We start from the raw sequence: 21,411 nt of genomic DNA, 5'->3' as shown, positions 1-21,411 counted from the left end.
AACCAAATCAACCAATGGTAAGTTCTGAAAGTAGTATGATGTGAAGTTAAATGGAATTGCTACTTACTTTGAACAGCTGGAGCAGGTTCTCTTGGCAGCAGGAACTGGCCTTGGGGAGGGAGGTACAGTGTAGCCAGTAAGGCAAAGGGTGGAACAGAAGAGCTGTGTAGATCCCTTCCGCTGGTATGCAGTCTGTCCCTTCTGAAGAATCTTTTTGCATCCTGAACAGGAAACTCTGACAGAGGGTGGAGGGACAGCTGGAACTGCTGGGACAGATTTGTTCACTCCCGGGGAGCTCAGGGGTGTTTGCAATCCACTGGAAAGCTGGGGGGCTATTGCAGAATATGTGAATCACCATACAGTTAGTTTAAAAACTACAAAATTGTATTGTTACATGCAGGTGATGACAAAAAACAAATAGACCACATACACAAACAAAGGAGTATTACACCTAAATACTAGAACACATATCCAGCCTTCATTTAAAGGGTATGAGGCTTTCTGTGGTCATGAGAACCGATGTGCAGATATCTATTAAACAGCTGTCAGATAATAGAACAAGCTGCAGCAAGATGGCAGTGCCCATAATTATGTACCTAAAATAGAATATTAAAATCCACAATCAGGAAAAAAAAAAGTATAAGTAGTAGATTTTAATACCTGGTATATATCCCCTCAAAGGGGTATTCCCACAAAGACAAAATTCTTAAATATACTCAGGATGGCAAAAGAACTTCTGGCTTCAATTTACATATCAATAAAGAGCTCCAGAACTTTACAGATGTACTATATACACTCACCGGCCACTTTATTAGGTACACCATGCTAGTAACGGGTTGGACCCCCTTTTGCCTTCAGAACGGCCTCAATTCTTCGTGGCATAGATTCAACAAGGTGCTGGAAACATTCCTCAGAGATTTTGGCCCATATTGACATGATGGCATCACACAGTTGCCGCAGATTTGTCGGCTGCACATCCATGATGCGAATCTCCCGTTCCACCACATCCCAAAGATGATCTATTGGATTAAGATCTGGTGACTGTGGAGGCCATTTGAGTACAGTGACATCATTGTCTTGTTCAAGAATCCAGTCTGAGATGATTCCAGCTTTATGACATGGCGCATTATCCTGCTGAAAGTAGCCATCAGATGTTGGGTACATTGTGGTCATAAAGGGATGGACATGGTCAGCAACAATACTCAGGTAGGCTGTGGCGTTGTAACGATGCTCAATTGGTACCAAGGGGCCCAAAGAGTGCCAATAAAATATTCCCCACACCATGACCTCACCATCAGCCTGAACCGTTGATAGAAGGCAGGATGGATCCATGCTTTCATGTTGTTGACGCCAAATTCTGACCCTACCATCCGAATGTCACAGCAGAAATCGAGACTCATCAGACCAGGCAACGTTTTTCCAATCTTCTACTGTCCAATTTCGATGAGCTTGTGCAAATTGTAGCCTCAGTTTCCTGTTCTTAGCTGGAAGGAGTGGCACCCGGTGTGATCTTCTGCTGCTGTAGCCCATCTGCCTCAAAGTTCGACGTACTGTGCGTTCAAAGATGCTCTTCTGCCTACCTTGGTTGTAACGGGTGGCGATTTGAGTCATCGTTGCCTTTCTATCAGCTCGAACCAGTCTGCCCATTCTCCTCTGACATCAACAAGGCATTTCCGCCCACAGAACTGCCGCTCACTGGATGTTTTTTCTTTTTCTGACCATTCTCTGTAAACCCTAGAGATGGTTGTGCGTGAAAATCCCAGTAGATCAGCAGTTTCTGAAATACTCAGACCAGCCCTTCTGGCACCAACAACCATGCCACGTTCAAAGGCACTCAAATCACCTTTCTTCCCCATACTGATGCTCGGTTTGAGCTGCAGGAGATTGTCTTGACCATGTCTACATGCCTAAATGCACTGAGTTGCCGCCATGTGATTGGCTGATTAGAAATTAAGTGTTAACGAGCAGTTGGACAGGTGTACCTAATAAAGTGGCCGGTGAGTGTATATCATATTACTACACATACAGTATAAACACACAGCATATTCTCATATTTTATATTTATTACACACATGAAGCTTACAGACATCACACACACACACATACATACAGCATATACAAGTTACACACACAGCATATAAACATCTATACACACAAATGTACATACTCACTGTCAGGTAGTCTTATCCCATGTGGGGGGGGGGGGGGTCAGAGGACATAGATCTGACTTTAAGCAGCCAAGAAGCTGCTTACTACATGAGGGAAGTAGATATCAGGATGCTAGAGAGATTCCTAGTCCCACCTTTCTGCTGTTCCCTCACCATGCATTTCTTATTTGGCTCAGTGTGTACTATGGAAGATGTGTACTGTTTTATACATGTCAAACTGTACAATGTGCAGCATAATATGTCTTTGATGGTGCACATCCTCCATTCTTTAGTGTGGAAGGTTGGTTGGCCCCTGACACTGTGGGCCTTGTAGCAGCTGCTATGGCTGCTACCCCTGCAGTTTTGCCTTTACACACAAAGATAAAGAGATATGAAATGGATCAGAGTTATGAGATGGGTATAAGATTGCTAATAAACTCAGCTCTGCTACCTAATCAAACACACATTTAGCTCTGCGCCCACCTCAGATATAGACACTCATCTTGACTGTAAAGCTCATTTCCTCTACACACTGCTGGACAGGAAATGCCTCCTGTCCCTCCCATTGCTCCTGCAGTACAGGAGATCTGAGTTCATGTGAGGGGAATATGACCCAGTAAGTGAATAGGAATGACACAGTAAGACTATTCTGACCATAGTCAGGACTAGGTTTATGGTCATATCAAATGGCAACCAAAACACATAATAGCAGTAGTGAGAGCGAGGTTGCATCTCTGATTCAAGAATTTTGTTCTGCATATCTCAATGACTTATATTGTCAAGCGTCTGCTTAAAATTGTACAGATTGTTATGTGTCTAGGGAACATTTGGATGACAAATTATCAGTAACTTTCAGATTCAGAAACATTATGCAGATTAGACTGGTACATTTGGGGGGAAAGTTACTTAATTTTACATTTATATAGGCAATGTCGATTTAGTGGTCGGTATTTGACAAACATCTAATGACCATGCAAGTTTCCTCTAGAATATACTGCTCAACATTAAGGGTTAGGCAAGTTACCCATGGAATTTTATTTCCGTATGTGTAGTGAAAGATTCAATTTAAAAAAAAAAAAAAAAAAAAAAAAAAGGATTTTATTGAACCACACATTGATTCTAAGAAATATGTAAAACTTGACAGTGAAGAGGAACATGACAGCTCCACTAGGTATAGAACAAAGTCTAAGGAGTATTTATGACGGGACAACAAGGTGAATCCTCTCTGATCAGGAGATAACGGCATATTCTATCAATATGCCATCGCTTTGTGATAGAAACCATTTTCATATACCGTATTTTTTGGACTATAAGGCACACAAAAAAAACCTTAGATTATCTCAGAAATCAAAGGTGAGCCTTATAGACCAGTGTGCCTTATATATGAACTGTACTTGCAGACAACAGCTGCCTTGTACTGTGCACAGGTCTGCCACCTGCTGGTCATTCATCCTTATAATCCGGTGCGCCTTATATATAAACCTAGACATTTTAGCAGGCATTTATTGTTGGTGTGCCTTATAATCCGGTGCGCCTTATAGCCCGAAAAATACGGTAATGCTTTCACCTACACAAGTAATTAAATAAAACCAACTTTAAGTTATACATTCCAAAAAAGTCAATATTACTCACCCAAGGGACTGCCACTGACTGAAAACACTGCACTAATTTTAAGTTCGCCTTCAGAAGTTTTTGGTTGCTGGGAATATTCCTGAAACAAAAATATTACATGATGTGCAAGTGTAAGGATCAAGTGAAAGTGTAAGGATGTGCAAGGATCCTTCACAATCGTTACCAACCCAACTATTTGCATCTTTTATTAGGTGCTACTTCACTGATTTCTGAGTAGTTGGAATCCTCTCCAGCCCTTCTCATCTTTGAGTTACAAAGGTTATTATTTTCATATCTCTACCATTAGGCTGCCTGCTCTTGACCAGGACCACCCACCTAACAGCAGAAAACCAAATGAGCATATTGGGTACCAAAACTAACTTATTAGGCTCTCTACTGCTAGATGTGTGGTCCTGGGCTAGAGCAGACAACTTGGTCTCACCCATCTGACTTTAGAGAACCAAAAGTAATGAACAATGGGGAATAGATACAGAATTCTATGCCATAATCAGCAGAGTGGCACTTATTAACCAACCTTCAATATAGGTTAGCTGTACAATTGTTCGTCCAACATTCTCTTAAGCACCCAAAGCTAATAAAAAAACGTCACACAAAAGATGGAAAACGGGACAGTGGAAAATAATGCATTTTGTAAGGATATGTAATAACTTTGTTTTATATGAAACAAAATCTGATTTCAGATGTCCCTTACCTCCGAATTATCTGGTTCATCTTTGACTTTGTCTACAAAGCTGGGTGGGGGCGCCAGTGCCCTATCATAATCTTCATCCATTGGCTCCTCTTTTATCCTGACACCTGAAGTGTACGAGCTTCCTAAACTTTCACCCATTGGTGACTTGCTGCTGTAGCTGTAACCAGGCTCCTGATAATAAAACAAATTCGGAATTAATATGGAACTTCTACATATGTATTCAGTCTAGTATTTCCTGCACTGCTCAGACGATTGATGCTAGTCTGCTTTCTGGAGCTTTAACAAACTCACTAAATAGGGAGCTAAAGAAGCCGACATTCTGTAACACCTTGACACACCTTTGATGCCTCCGTTGGAAAAAACAGCAGAGGCTGATGTTTCTGGTTTTCTTTGTCTTGTAGACTTTGGTTGGATTAGTCTCATTTCTTTATGATAGATCACTTGTCCACTGCACTAATGACAGCACTACTAAACATAGATTATTATATATCACCCCCATCAATTTATGTTACCTGTGGAGAGACCGCACCCTCTATCTTTTTGAACCTATGAACAATGAGTGAGTGGAGATGTTTAACCCCTTAAGGACACATGGATTTTTGTAGGTGGAGAGCAAGAAATGAGCGCAAAATACCCTAACTTTTTCCTGTGGGAGGGCTTATTTTGAGCATAATAAATTTAACTTCAAGATGTTATTTATCATTCCGTGCCGTGTACTGGGAAGCTGGAAAAAATTTCGAAATGTGTAAAAATTGGATAAAAAAAACACATGTGACTATCTTGTGGGCTCAGTTTTTAAGACTTTTACAACCAAATTTATGGTTAGGTTTTATTGCGTTTTAATACATTTTCAAAAATTAAATGAATGTGTACGAAAAAGAAAAATCACCATCTTCTGACGCTAATAGCTTTTCATACTTCGGTGTACGGAGCTGCGCAAGGAGTCGTTTTTTGCAAACTGAGCCAACATTTTCATTGCTACTATTTTGAGGACTGTGCAATTTGATCAATTTTTCTAACATTTTTTTTTGTGATGCAAAATGGTGTAAAAGACGAGTTTCGGACATTTGGGCGCTATTTTCCGTTATGGAGGTCACCGCCGCCAATAGCATTTTTTATATTTTGATAGATCGGGCACTTTGGGACGCGGCGATACCTAATGCATTTGTGATTTTTACTGTTTATTTAGTTTTATAGCAGTTTAAGGGTATTTACATTTTTAATATTTTATAATTTAAATTTTTTCATTTTTTAGACTTTTTTTCTTACCATTTCTTAGACCCCTAGGGTATTTTAATCCTAGATGGTCTGATTGTTCCTACCATATAATGCAATACTACAGTATTGCAGTGTATGGCGTTTTTGCATAAGATTCATTACAATAATCCACTGGCTCATTGTAATGAATCTTCAGAAACCATGTAGTGAGACCTGAGGCTGTTAACTGATAACCTCTTGTCTGCCGCCAGCAAAGACAAACGGCATCAGGGAGGAGGAGGGACGCGGAGGTTAACAACCGCCATCTGACTGTGGGTGTAAGCAACAGGTATTTGCTGCGATATGCAGCAAAGCCCATCTCTGTATGAAGAGGGCTCAGACCTTCATAGCTCAATGGCGAATATATCCGTCGCAGAGCATGAAGAGGTTTAAAGGGGTGTTCCCAATGAAACAAGTTAGGCCTTATACACAGGAGTACGGTGCTCAGCAATTTCAGTCAGCTACATAGAGATGAACAGGGCAGCCCGACACATGCGCGACCGGCTGATTCGCTCATCTCGTGGAGCGACAAGAGTACATTTAACCCGTGTTCTCGGTGCAATTTTTTTTTTCTTCCAGTCTACCAGCACATGGAATAGAATATTAAATGGTGCCACTAGGAAGTACAATTTATTGCGCAGATAACAAGCCCTCATATGGCTCTGTAAAAGGGAAATTTAAAAAAAAAAAATGTAATAACCCCTTTATGTGACTGGGTGTAATTGGTAAATGAATGTCCAGGTAAATTATTTTCAGTTCTGGTATGCCCCATTGTAAATAATGTTGTCTTTGAACAGCTTTACATATAATAATTTTTACTTTTCTCATGATATGTGAGAATTACGTTTTAGAATAAATATTGTTCATAAGTGGTTTTATTACCGTATATACTCGAGTATAAGCCGACCCGAGTATAAGCAGAGACCCCTAATTTTACCACCAAAAACTGGGAAAAACTACTGACTCGAGTACAAGCCGAGGGTGGGAATACAGCAAGCCCCTAGTAGTATACAGCAAGCCCCTAGTAGTATACAGCCAGCCTGCCCCCACGGCCCTTAAAAAATAAACATAAATACTCACCCTCAGATGTCGGCGCGGCTTACCGATGTCCCCGATGTCAGTGCATCCCGTCTTCTTTCTTCTCCGCGGCTCCTCTTCTCTCTTCCAGCATGGACGCGGCCATGTTTTCTTCTAGCATGCGCATACTATGACGCGGCCGCTGCTGACGTCATAGTATGCGCGGCCACAAAGAAAACATGGTCGCGTCCATGCCGGAAGAAAGAAGAAGAGCCGCGGACAAGAAAGAAGACGGAACACGCTGACATCGGGGAGCCGCGCTGACATCGGAGGGTGAGTATTTAAGTTTATTTTTTTAAGTGCCCATTTTTTTTGAAGTAGACTCGTGTATAAGCCGAGGGGACGTTTTTCAGAACATTTTTTGTGCTGAAAAACTCGGCTTATACACGGGTATATTAGGTATTTATAGAATTAGCGAACAAATAACATGAAATAAAATGCTTTTTGTAATTTTCCCATTAATGTTTTTTTTTTTTTTTATAAATAGGTAGCAAAATTGTATAAACCTTTGCCAAAATATGTTGTAAATATGTAATACCTTTCCCTAGTTAACAGGAATATACTTTTTAAAAGTGTTTCCCTGCATCTCCCTTCTCCATTCTGCCTTCAACTGACAGGCTGGACGGGGCACACTTCAAATGGTCACATGTCCTTAACCATGGCAGCTAAAACTAAATTCTGGTGTCCCATTAAACAGGAGATTCTCTTTAAAATTATTATTTTTTATTAATTATTATCTTATTGTGTTTCTAGGTGACACAGAACAGTAGATGACCACTGCCTGCATTTGAATTATGCCCCAAGTACCTATTTTTATTATGAAGTAATAAATGAAGTTTTAATTCCATGCTCTGGAGTGCTGGATACAATTCTTTTCCGTTTGCCTACTGGAAATTCCTTTGCTGATCGACACGGCGGTTTCTATCCGTGCACCCTCTTTCATGGATCACACAAGACTACACAACCCACGTGAGTGAGCCGACTGTTGACTCACTGAAGTCTACACTAAATATAATAAATATTGATAACAAGTCCCAAAAAATCACAAAATGAGCACATTACCCTAAAATTGCTATCTGGGGCTTGTGCAGCCAACTGTCCTCGTGAGGTTTCCTCCATTTGACCTGAAAGAGAATACAATTGTGATTGAAGTTAAACATATTTGAAAATTGCACATCCATCTAAACATAACTGTGAAGAAGGTAGACTCCATTGTCAAGAAGAGTTCTATGTTCCAGTCACACTGCGGATAATGTACAGCTGGGAAAACCGCCCTGAAATGGCTGTCAGCACTTTCATTTTTTATGACTGCATTCTGTAACTTGTACAGGACAGTTCTTGGCTCCATTTTATAAACTACAATAGTACATGTATAAAGTCAGAGAGGTGAGCTTATGCAACCACAGGAGGTGTTAATATGATTGACAACAAACTGGAAGGGGAGTAGGTCAATTTCTGATGACAGGTTCCCTTTAAGTGGGAAAGGATTCAGGACAACTGGTTATTAACCCCTTCACGCTCTGCAACTGATATATCTGGAGAGCTATGAAGGGTGTATGAAGAGGGCTCACGGGTTCATACAGAGATGGGCTTTGCTGTATATTGCAGCAAAGACCCATCGTTAAAACCCACCCACTGGTCGGTGCTTGCGGGTGTTAACCCCTTGTTTGCCGATGGCATTTAAAAAGACGGGGCGCTGCCATCTTTGTTGACTTTGATGCTCCCCTGAACATTATCGGAGAGCCTTGATCGGTTGCCATGACAGCCTTAGGCCTTTGTCAGAACAGATGCTGCATGGTTTCAGTAGATTTGCTACAATGAACCAGTGGATTATTGTAATGAATCCTATGTAAAAACTCCATATACAGGCAGTCCCCAGTTTACATACAATACAGGGTCCAACTGTATATTTTATAATTGTAGATCCAGACAATTTTTTTTTCTGCCCCAGTGACAATTGGAGTTTCAAAATTTTTTGCTGTAATTGGACCAAGGATTATCAATAAAGCTTCATTACAGACACCTTATAGCTGATCATTGTAACCTGGGACAATAGTAAAGCATTCAGAAAGCTTCAACAGGGGTCACAGTGGGCAGAGGGGTCCGTCTAAGTCTGGTGTCCTTAAGTAGGGGACCGACTTGTACTGCAATATAGTAGTATTGCAGTATATGGTAGGAACGATCTAGGGTTAAAATACCTTAGAGGGTCTAAGAAATAGTGAAAATTTTTTAAAAATGTATAAAGTATTAAAAATTCATATCACCACCCTTTCCCTAAAACTGATATAAAACAAAATTTAAAAACTTGCCATGAATAAAGTAAACAAGTTTCAATTAAACGACAAGTTTTAGTGGATTTGAGCTGGACCATGTTCATATACAAAACTAAATAAACAGTAGAAATCCCAAACACATTAGGTATTGCCGCGTCCCAAAATGCCTGATCAAAATATAAAAACGATTATTCCCAGCAGGGAACCACTTAACAGAAAATAGCGCCCAAATATCCGTAACGCAACTTTTATACCATTTTACATCACATAAAAAATTTTATAAAAAGTGATCCAAATGTTGCACAGTCCTCAAAATGGTAGCAATGTAAATGTCAGATCATTTTGCAAGAAATGACACCTCGCACCGCTCCGTACACCAAAGTATGAAAAAGTTGGGGAGAATTCATTAAGACTGGCGTTTTAAAGGAGGGGCAGTGTAGGGAATAATTAATGACGGAGGGGCAGTGTAGGGAATAATTAATGACGGAGGGGCAGTGTAGGGAATAATTAATGACGGAGGGGCAGTGTAGGGAATAATTAATGACGGAGGGGCAGTGTAGGGAATAATTAATGACGGAGGGGCAGTGTAGGGAATAATTAATGACGGAGGGGCAGTGTAGGGAATAATTAATGACGGAGGGGCAGTGTAGGGAATAATTAATGACGGAGGGGCAGTGTAGGGAATAATTAATGACGGAGGGGCAGTGTAGGGAATAATTAATGACGGAGGGGCAGTGTAGGGAATAATTAATGACGGAGGGGCAGTGTAGGGAATAATTAATGACGGAGGGGCAGTGTAGGGAATAATTAATGACGGAGGGGCAGTGTAGGGAATAATTAATGACAGAGGGGCAGTGTAGGGAATAATTAATGACAGAGGGGCAGTGTAGGGAATAATTAATGACAGAGGGGCAGTGTAGGGAATAATTAATGACGGAGGGGCAGTATAGGGAATAATTAATGACGGAGGGGCAGTATAGGGAATAATTAATGACGGAGGGGCAGTATAGGGAATAATTAATGACGGAGGGGCAGTATAGGGAATAATTAATGACGGAGGGGCAGTATAGGGAATAATTAATGACGGAGGGGCAGTATAGGGAATAATTAATGACGGAGGGGCAGTATAGGGAATAATTAATGACGGAGGGGCAGTATAGGGAATAATTAATGACGGAGGGGCAGTATAGGGAATAATTAATGACGGAGGGGCAGTATAGGAAATAATTAATGACGGAGGGGCAGTATAGGAAATAATTTATGACGGAGGGGCAGTATAGGAAATAATTTATGACGGAGGGGCAGTATAGAAAATAATTAAATGATGGAGGGGCAGTATAGACAATAATTAAAGAGAACCTACCACCAATCTACCTATAAAGGTAGATCGGGTGGTAGGTGGATGTAAGGGACGTGAGGATAGCTCTTTTTAGAGCTAATCCTCACGTCCCCGCTAACTTTTGGTACACTTTATTGAGCTAATATGTAAATTTCGTTATGCGGCTACTGGGGCGTGGAGTAGCCGAGCACGAGGCTACACAGCGCGGCTACTCCACGCCCCAGTAGCCACATTACACCTCCTACCCTGTTGCGTGCGGCGCAGTAGCTCCGGCCTCGGAGCTGGGACTGCTCAGCTGTCGGCCTGCGTTCTGCGCATGCGCAGAACGCCATCATGACGGACGAGGGCGCGCAGCTACGAGAAGCTGCGCGCCGCACGCAACAGGGGCGCAACACTGTGTAGCCTCGTGCCGGCTATTCCACGCCCCAGTAGCCGCATAACAAAATTTACATATTAGCTCAAGAAAGTGTACCAAAAGTTAGCGGGGGCGTGAGGATTAGCTCTAAAAAGAGCTAATCCTCACGTCCCTTACATCCACCTACCACCCGATCTACCTTTATAGGTAGATTCGTGGTGGTAGGTTCCCTTTAATGATGGAGGAGCAGTATAAGATATGTGCAATGTACAGAGGAATTTCTTATTTTTTTTTTACTTTAGTCCAGACCTTCAACGGTCTGAGAGGGACCGTGAACGGCCCCCTATGTAAAAAGTTTGGGGACCCCTGCACTATAGTCTCTGGCGGTTTTGCGGCAGAGACTATGGCGAATCTAACAGTCCTGGAGTTTCCCTGACCTGCCCACCCAAAGACGTGTGCCGGTCGGAGAAACTAGTACGAAGGGGAGATTCATGTGCCCCATCTGCCAGAAAACTGGTAGGCGGCGGCATAATAAATCTCCACCAGTGTATTTTGACAGCTCTTTATCATAACCAGCGTTAACCTCTTCAACACCATTTTTATGGGACTGAGCACAATGCGTTAGCCTCAACCTCTGCTCACTGGGGACAACTAAAGACTTGTGACCTTGGAAATCCATTGCAGCAGACTCCAGGCTGTCATGGCAACGGATTGCGACGATTTCCAACAAGATGACGGCGCAACAAGCCTCCGGTAGCTCTGCTGGCAGCGATGTGCGGGTTAACACACTCTCCATGCACCTGCAGCCGACCTGTGACGTGCTATTACGTCAAGGGTCGTGAAAGGGTTCATTCAAAAAGTGAAATTCTTATAGAGTCATTGCAAACACTGAACATTTTCAAGTGTTTATTTATTTATGTTAATGCTGATGATTATGGCTGACAGCCAAGCAAAACCCAAAATTCATTATCTCAGAAAATTTGAATAATTAACACCTGCAAAGTTTTCCGAAACATTGTAAAAGGTTCTTAGTCTGGTTGAGAACGCAACACAATCATGGTGAAGACTGTTGACTTGACAGATGTCCAGAAGGCAGTAATGCTGTATCAAAGCATATTAATGGCAAGTTGAGTGGAAGGAAAAAGTGTGGTATAAAAAGGTGCACAAGCAACCGGGATAAGATTGGATTGATAGGATTCTTAAAAAAAGGCCATTCAAAAATTTGGGGGAAGATTCACAGGGAGTGGACTGCTGCTTGAGTAAGGGCTTCAAGAGCCACCACACACAATGGTATCCAGGACATGGACTACAAATGTCACATTCGATGTGTGGAGGATCTCCTGACCAATAGACAATGTCAGAAGTGTCTTACCTGTGCCAAAGAGAAAAAGAACCAGACTGTTGCTCACTGGTCCAGAGGGTTGTTTTCAGGTGAAAGTTAATTTTGCATTTTATTTGGAAATCAAGGTCCCAGAGTATGGAGGAAGAGTGGAGAGGCACAACCCATGTCTAGAGTGAGGTTTCCACAATCAGTGATGGTTTACGGAGCCATGTCATCTGCTGGTGTAGGACAACTGTGCTTTATCAAGACCAAAGTCAGTGCAGCCATCTACCAGGAAATTTTAAAGCACTTCATGTTTTCCTCTGCCAGCAAGTTTTTTGGAGAAGGAATTTTCATTTCCACAATGCCAAAAGTACCAATACCTGCTCAATAGCTCTGTGCTTGATTAGCTAGCAAACTCCCCTGACCTTAACCCCATGAATCTATGGAGTATTGTCAAGAAGATGGGAGACACCAGACCCAGATGAGTTGATGGCTACTATCAAGGCAACCTGGGCTTCTTTAACACCTCTGCAGTGCCGTAAGTGGATTGCCTCCATGCCACCCTGCATAGATTCATGCAAAAGGAGCCCCAACCAAGTATTGAGTGCATTTATTGTAGATACTTTTGACCAAAATTTCTGTGTTAGAAAATGTGAATATCATACAAGACCAACTGTAAAAAAATTTTAAGATAATGACTTTTGGGTTTTCCATGGCTGTAAGCTAATATAGGAGTTTCACATTCTGAAATTAATTACTGTAAAAAAAAACTTTTTGCTGATATTGTAATTTATTGAGAAGAAATTGTAAAACCATTCAGCGATCCATTCATATAAAGGATTCAATGCCACATGCAAGGCAAACCAACCAATAAAACAATAAAAATTTGCAAGTTTTAACCCCTTCCCGCACGTGATTTTACATCATAGGATGCGGGTAGTTCCCGCACGTTAACGGCAATCAGAAGCTGAGCCTGTGCGATCCCTGCAGTTCCCGGTAGCCGGGATCCCTCAGTAACAGCCGCGACCATGACTAAAGCGTTCCCGCCTGTTTAGCCCTATAGACGCCGGGGTCAGTGTGACCGCGGCGTCTATAGTGCATCGCTGCGCCGATCGATAAGAGTGCTAATATCAGCCTATGCAAAATGCTGCAATACATTAGTATTTCAGTATCATACAATGAACAAGTGACCAAATGATCACTTGTTCATGTTCCACCCTGGGACAAAATAAAACAGTGAAAAAAAATAAATAAATAAAAGTCCCCTGAAGTCCCTTTCCATACAATGGCTTCTTCCGTTCTATGCCCGGCCGTGGGACCGTACAGCAGTTTACCAACATATATGGGGCATCCTCATACTCGGGTGAAACTGGGTATCAAACTGTGTGGAGTTTTCTCGTCATTTCATACTTTGTGACGATTTTTTTTATTTTTGGCCAAAATTAATACATTGTCTAAAAAAAAAAAAAAAATTTACAGCTTGTAAATTCTATCTCCATTTTGTTTTAACCCCTGTGAAACATCTTAAGGGTTAACACAATTCTTAAAGTTGTTTTTTCACACACTGAAGTGTGCAGTTACTAAAATTGCATAATTTACAGGGTTTTACTGCTATTTAGGCCTCTGAAAGTCCCTTACGTCACATGCAGGGTCCCAGTGCATGGAGAGGGCTCGCGGGCCAAGCCCTCTCCATAGCCGTAAGTCTTTGCTGCATAGTGCAACAAAGGCTTACCAGAAACACCTGCGATCAGTGCTAGCTCGCGGGTGTTTTCCTGCTGTATAATGTACAATGTGTGAGTAGAAATCAATCTCAAAGTCCCCTGGATATGTTAAAGCGTCACAAAGGTACAACCTCCTATAATGACACAGGGCAAATTTAAAAAATTAGGCCTGGTCCTCAGACCCTTAAATGGCTTAGACCTGAAGGGGTTAAAGGGTATCTTCTGATTGACAGGGAACAGATGGGAATACAATGTCTCCTCCCCAAACTACACTCTCCCCAGCACTCCCACAACATAGACTTCATAGTAAAGTCTAGGAAATTGACCTGCTAAATATTAAATTCAGCTTGATTCTGCACGATCAGCTTTATTATGTTGATTTTACCAGTCTCATTTCTTTTGTTCTCAAACATTTATTATACATAAATATCAAGTTCACTACAGTCAAAAGAAAAACACCCCGTCAATGGGTTCATGGTGCACCAGCATGTGATGTAAACCCTGGTATGCGCTAGATATATTGAGAGGCTCCAGGCCTCCTTATGTATCCAGCGGGCCATTTTACTTGACATGGAGGTGGCGTTAGGGGGAAATAGTCACAATTCCTTACTATGCATGGACCAACAGAGCGGCTGTGCTGGATCCAGCCCAATTTGAATGGGTTTAAAGGGAATCTGTCAACAGGATTTCACATACCAGGTTAATGGCATGCTGCTTCAAGTCCCATCAACACACAACAAAAACATGTATGTGTCTAAAATATCTATTCAACTTCAGATGCCTGTGTTTTCACTGGTGACTCCACGATTCTGGCTCCAGAAGTTTAATAGAGGCAGAAACCTTTTCAAAATGTGATTTCTCAAAAATAAAAAAAGCAGATATCTTCCTCAAATACACGCCAGTGTTGTGTTTAATGGAACCTTCAGCCATATACTATTATCCTGTTGTGAAACCTGCTGAGAGTTCCCTTTAAACTTTTAAAAAACCTACAAGATGGAAAACACCTTAACATAACATGTCGATATTGTTAGATAGGTAATGCAATTTACCTTGATTTGTGTCAAAACTTCCTTTTGATCTGGAATCTGATTCTCTAGAGAACTTATCTTGGAATATCCCTGGCCGGCCTGACTGCTTGGGTATATAGGACTCTTGGACCACTCTCTCTCTGGATAAACTCAAGTCTTTTTGGATGGTTTGTAGCATGGAATCTTTGCTTAGCTGAGGTTGTAGCATGGAATCTTTGCTTAGCTGAGGAAGGAAATCAGTTAGTCCCAGGTTACTGATAAGAATTTCCCTTTCACCTTCTGTTTTGTGCTCTGTAGTAGTCCTCTCTTTTTCCATACTCTGTAGGGTGTGTAGTGCTGAAGAGGTGCTGGCTGTCAGCAAATAATCCTGCTCATCCTCACTAGTAATACCTGGAATTTCCGTCAGCACCTTGGAGTTCATAAAATAATTTTCATCCAATAAAGATTCTTCTGGTACCTTTGCAGTCTGCTTCTTGTAAGAACTTCCTAAAACCTCAAGCTTTTCTCTGTTATTAATGCTGGAATCCATATTTCAACCTGTATGGAAAAAAAAACAATACAATTATGCTTAGGCTATGTTCACACCACCACTAGTGGTGACCATTACTCTTTTCCATGATAATAGCAAATAAATGACAACGAAAAGGAGGGGAAAATGGAACTGAGCCTTACGGAACCATTCAGTGAGTTTATACAACATCTTTTCTCTTTCCCCAAACTTAGATTTTGACTTCCAAGGACACCAATGCAGTTGAAAGAAAAGAGGAGAAACTCAGATTACCATTGTAGCTTCCCATTGTGTGGCCCAGAGCAGGAGCTCCAATAATAATGCAGCCTTGTCTGCACTTCTTTGCTCCTCCTGTAGTCCCAGACAGCTAAGGATGTGTAGCTTTAAAATAGCACTGATCACAGTGCATCCTGGGTGACAAGGGACTGCAAGAGGAGGTTCTGAGTTCTGTCTGGAGACTCTGTGCTGGGTTGATGGCCTGGGTGTCCACAGAGAGTGCTCCGAGTGCCATCTTTGGCACCCGTGCCATAGGTTCGCCACCACTGCTCTATGCGCTCATCAAGTTGAGGGATGAGCTCCCAACATCGTATGTTGGATGAAATATTCAGATGAATTCATCTAACAACCCAGCCCAACTTGCAGAAATAAAATCAGTGCATCATTTGTGAAGGAAGACAATTGCAGATGCACAATCACATACCTCATGGATCCTCACAACCATCAGATTCTTTATATGGTGTTCCCTATTCATCTGATTTAACTTTCTGGAAGCCATTTCTCTATTCATTTGACAGAGAAAAATTGTGGCTTGCACAATTACCATAAGGTAACACTTGTATACAAGTTGGTTTTAGCATACAACAATCCACACAACACATATCACGGTCCACAAATTAACATGGACATAAACATAGATGAAAGGTAAAAAAAAAAGCATTGAAGAGGAATCTGCAATGGGATTTTATTTGCATTGCAGATCACTTCACGTTTAATGCATGAAAAACTGGTGTTTTCCCCTATGATTTTCATCAGATTTTGATGCGATTCATTAGTGTTTTTCATGCACAGACAACACACATAAAAAGCACAAGACTGTGGTCTATTTTTTCTACGGCAATTGTTGAGAGAAAAACTTATTGAACTTGTATGTGTCTCCAAAGCATTAAAATAAAAATGTGCGCGTGTGCATGAAAAACAATGCAAGTCTGACAAAACCCATCCAATACAGGATCAGAGTGCAATGCGAGTTCTACATGTCAAAAAAACACAAACTCGCACATAAAAATGCTAGTGTGAAAGGGGTCTTAGGCCCACAACCTGTCATCGACCTATAAAGCACAGGATCACAATTATCTACTTTATATTCTGCAGCATTACACAGAGAAAGAATGAATTGAATGAAATATGCAAATTACATAAGGAGTCATGAGGGCAGATAAGAGTCACACTTGCCACAGATGGTGTGTGTTCACATCTTTCACTCCAGAACCATACTGCTCATACCATGTGTGTGGCTAGATATACACTGCCATAACCCAATATACATAACATGTGCCGCACCTATACAAAATCTCACAATCAAAAACCAGCATGATAAACCAGGGACACTTACTCATAGATCCAGGCACTGTGACTGTGGTAATCTTCTTATATCTGTTATTCATGGCATCCTTCCTTCTAAAATCAACGTTCTCAATTATGTTAATGATCCTGAGGGGCTCCGAGGGCGTTTCCAGAGACCCTCAATGATGTATTTTCACTTGATCTTACAAGAGCAGACCATGTCTCACCCTCCCCCTGCCTATGCAATCTAGCAGCAGAGGGAAGTGCAGGGGGAGCGGAGACCTGCTCTGATCATTGTAACAAACAGTGAAAGACACCAATGAGGGTGCACTCACATGTTCAGTTTTTCAGATGCAGTTTTGGAAGCCAAAAACAAGTGTTTAATGGGTAATCATATCATTAAGAGAAGCTGTTACACATTCTTTTTTCACTCCATTTATTTGAAAAACATAACTATTGAATGCCCATCTAGCTCATTAGCATAAGATCATTTTAGAAGGAAGGAGGCATTGGATAACAAATATAAGAAGATTACCACCGTCACAGTGCCAAGATATACGAGTACGGTTTTTCATGATGGATTTTGATGGTAGATTTTCTTTAATATACTGCATTTCCCAGAGGCTTTTGTCAGACTTTTGAAAATGTCAGGATTGGAAGGTTTTAGCAAGGGTGGTGCCAAGTGGCATCGGAAGGTGCCAGGATAACAACCAGTTCATCACCATCCGCCACATGGCTATGAAAATACCTTATCTTCATAGAGAACCTCATCTGGGACCCAATCACCTACACCAAGCACACCAGCATGGAAATGGTATATGCGCTTATGAACCAGGGCTGCCCTTTCCACTGCCTTGGTCTGCTCTGCTCCATCCAAAAAAATGGGTTTCCTTGAGGCTAATTGATGAGCAACAATTCACAGGTCACAATACTTGAGCTGCAGCCTTTTCTTTGAAGAGCTATTCTGCTTTAGTGAAAATGAAGCAAATACTTATCAGGACTGCTGAGGCAGACATAGACCCAGCCAGCATGTATGCAATGAACGGGGCATCATCAGAGTAAGCTGCGGAGCGTCACCAATGGAAGCTCTGCAGTAGGGTAATTTTTACTTTTTATTCTCTTTCTCCCCAATGCTGCTCCTTCAGGGGATTTCTGCTTTTAGCCTGTGCTGTCCTGGTCACAGGTCTTAATAATAATTATTTATTTATATAGGGCACACAGATTATGCAGCGCTGCACAGAGCATGTCAAATCCTTCCCTGTCCCCATGGGGCTCACAATCTAATCAACCTACTAGTATGTTTTGGAGAGTGGGAGGAAACCCACGCAAACACAGAGAGAACATACACACTCTTTGCAGATGTTGACCCTGGGAGTTGAACCCGGGTCCCCAGCACTGCAAGGCTGTAATGCTTACCAATAAGCCACCATGCTGCCCCTAGGTCTTTCTATAGCTCAGATACAAGCATATGAAATTAAGATGTAGACACCCCACAGCTAGACACTGAGGCGTCAGGAGCTACGCAAAGTACGTAGCAACTCCTGCACGGCCGCGTAGCGTGGCGCATTTGCAGCTTGCTCTACTTCATCTGCGTATGTCCGGATACATGTTGCACAACATGCTGACCACACAGGTGCGAGAATGCATGATGCGGACATGGATTGGTGACGTCTGTTGGGGGGGGCGTGACAATAACGGAAGAAGGTGGGGTGAGGGCTGGTATTAGTCATTTGTAAATCACACACGGAGGAGAAGTGGGGTGGGGGAACCACTCCTCTTCAGCCCTGCCCAGGGGGCGAATTGACTACTCACAGGGCACATGGTATTGTAACTTAATATATAAAACTTTTTTTTGTAAAACTGATTTTTCATACAAAAACTGTTTGTCAGTGTATGTACAATACTCTATGGGGACTGGGGGGTGCTAAAAATGGGTTTCTGGTAACAGCTGACCAGGGGCATACTGGGTGTCAGGACCTCACTCATCTGAAATTGATGGCTCTAAAACACTGATGGCGAACCTTTTAGATACAGAGTACCCAAACTACAACCAAAAATTGTCATGTCGCAAAGTGCCAACAGGACAATTTGAGTAGTAACCTATTGATCTCTGCTGTTTCGCATATTTCAATCATATTGGCGTCCTGAGGACACCAATACAATAGAATGCAGAAGACATTTGGATTGCAGCTTCCCTCCAGGGTCCCCTGAAGAGGAAGAATCAGGGGACCCAAAGCAGGAGCTCCAGCAAGAATCCATCCCTGTCCACACCTTCTTGCTCCTCCTGTAGTCCTGGAAGCCAAGTAGGTGTCACTTTAAAATAGCACCGAGCAAGGAGGAAGACTTGAGTCCTATCTGGCAAATTCTGTGCTGGGTGCCCACAGAAAGGGCTCTGAGTGCCACCTCTGGCACCCGTGCCATAGGTTTGCCACCACTACTCTAAAACATGTCCCTGTCAAAATGGTTTTAGAATTTTGTCTATGTATTATGGTGGATTTCTGAGAAGAATCCAGCAGATTCTAGTGCATCTGCAGTTAAAGGGGTTGTGATTATCCCCAAAAATATTTCAAAACAGGAGTCCCATCATCACCAATAAATGTACAGGTGTGTGTGCTGCAGCAAATTCAATACTAAAGAAATGTCATTAATTGCCAAGAATAGCGCTGATAATCCAGTGATAACAAGACGCTGTGCCAGGCAATTTCCAACATTCCCAAAGTACTGAATGAAGCAGCAGGCCTTACCCTGGAACTGCTGCTCCAACAATTATTTAGAACAGGAATCCAACTGATCAGATTTTAATCTACACAGGGTAGCGGGACCTCAAAAGGTGTGAGAACCCCTATAAGTAATTTGTGAATAAACCAGTGCAAACTAAGTGAGTATAGCTGGGCTTCTACTCAGACTTTACTCCTGACACGATTCTACAACACAGTTTTTAAGGCGAATGATTAGAATGGTCAACACTATAAGTAAAACAAGTGGGTTATCTGTGAACTAAAATCTACTGACTGTTCCTTCAACATTGGAAATCTGGCAGCATCATGGACAATAATTGGAGGCTGTGCCATCATCAGCCCTGGGTGCCTACCATCAATCAGCCAGTAAGGATGCTAGCCCCTGATCAGCACAGTGTTTACCAAACCACAATTGGCTGAAAGAGATTCAGAAGTCTGAGAAATCCCTTTTGGGGTTGAAGTCATTAATAGCTGAAGCTCTCATTTTCAGTCATAACAGCAATAAGGAACCTAGGAGCAGCCAAAGTGTGAACAGAGTCAAAACACCCTGACATCCACTGGGAAGCACAATACTGGCATACTCGTCCATGGGCAGCATTGTACATCCACAAGGGATGTGTGGGCAAACTCTGCCTGCACTGGGGGGGAAGCCATCAGGCTCAATACACACGAGGCCACCAATTACACACAACTCAATGAGCACCGAATACACATCCATACAGTAGACACAGGAGTGTGGGTGCAGCGCGGGTCACATACACAAGGTACCAGAGACCTGGCTATGAATGTGCGCAGGTTTCCAGCCCGCCTTTTCCCAGCTCTAGTGCTCTCCCGGTTGGCCACTCCCCAAAAACCGGTCCTTACCCCCCGGCCAACCCGGGTTCTGTGTCCCGCCGCTCCGCCATGTCGGCCCCGGACCCGTCCAACTGCAACACTCCGCAGAGGGGGTGAGAGGTGGGCGGGTCAAGACAGTTCCACGGCAATGAGAGGGGGACAAACAATTTTCTAATTTGAGCTCACACACCTGCCCATTCAGACAATATGGCCTCACCATGTCATCAGCGTGGTCTGTCGCTGACACTATCTACCGAGAAACTATGCAGGAAATGCCATGCGTAAGCCAGCGGACACCGAATGCTTTTATGAACTCGGTCTGAATCCCCCCATTTCTAATTGATGAGATGGTTCAGTCCGTAGACCCTGGAAAGTACGCAAGCGCAAGGTTGAAGGGCGGGAACTAAGCAAACAGCCATGCGTGGGGAGGAGGGTTCTGCGCCTGCGCACTTTATGCAATCGTTTCACCAGCAACATACTCTTAAAGGAACAGCAACACATTTTAATTGCTTCCATTTTGTTTGCTCCCCTAAAAGTACAAGAGATTTTTAATTTCAGAGCCCAGTTCTAATTTATGTCAAAATGACATCTAGACACCTAAATTCTGAAAATTGAAGGTAGTGTTTATCTGGGTTTGCATGTACAAAATGCATAGAAAACAATGAAGAATGTGGTGTTAATTGAAACAGTATATCAAGGAAATATATTAACTTATACAGGTTGAAGGTACCAGTATAGTAAATAGCTTATTTACCTATTGTAAAAAGAAATAATGTGTTTTTCAAATTATCTGGTCTTCAAAAAAAATACAATCTATAAAAACTTAAAGGATGATTCTAGCATTCTAACAAAGTGTAATCAGCCTTTAATGAGAAGTGTGGGACTTTCTGTATGAGTTCCTTGCCATTATTAAAATCTCTGTTG

General features: G+C 42.2%; 1 protein-coding gene across 1 annotated transcript in view; it reads right to left on the bottom strand.

The window, feature by feature from the left end:
• Positions 1–20,463, bottom strand: part of ZMYM4 (zinc finger MYM-type containing 4) — a 45,913-nt gene extending 25,450 nt beyond the window's left edge. The window contains 6 exon segments of the mRNA XM_072136853.1: positions 68–332; positions 3,780–3,858; positions 4,471–4,641; positions 7,867–7,928; positions 14,866–15,381; positions 20,413–20,463. Of these exon segments, the coding sequence (XP_071992954.1) occupies positions 68–332; positions 3,780–3,858; positions 4,471–4,641; positions 7,867–7,928; positions 14,866–15,373 (1,085 nt within the window). The 5' untranslated portion in view covers positions 15,374–15,381; positions 20,413–20,463.
• Positions 20,464–21,411: the final 948 nt, after the last annotated feature.

This window comes from Engystomops pustulosus, chromosome 2 (assembly GCF_040894005.1).
Source record: "Engystomops pustulosus chromosome 2, aEngPut4.maternal, whole genome shotgun sequence".
NCBI classification, from domain to species: Eukaryota; Metazoa; Chordata; class Amphibia; order Anura; family Leptodactylidae; genus Engystomops; species Engystomops pustulosus.
This window is presented reverse-complemented; position numbering and strand designations above follow the sequence as displayed.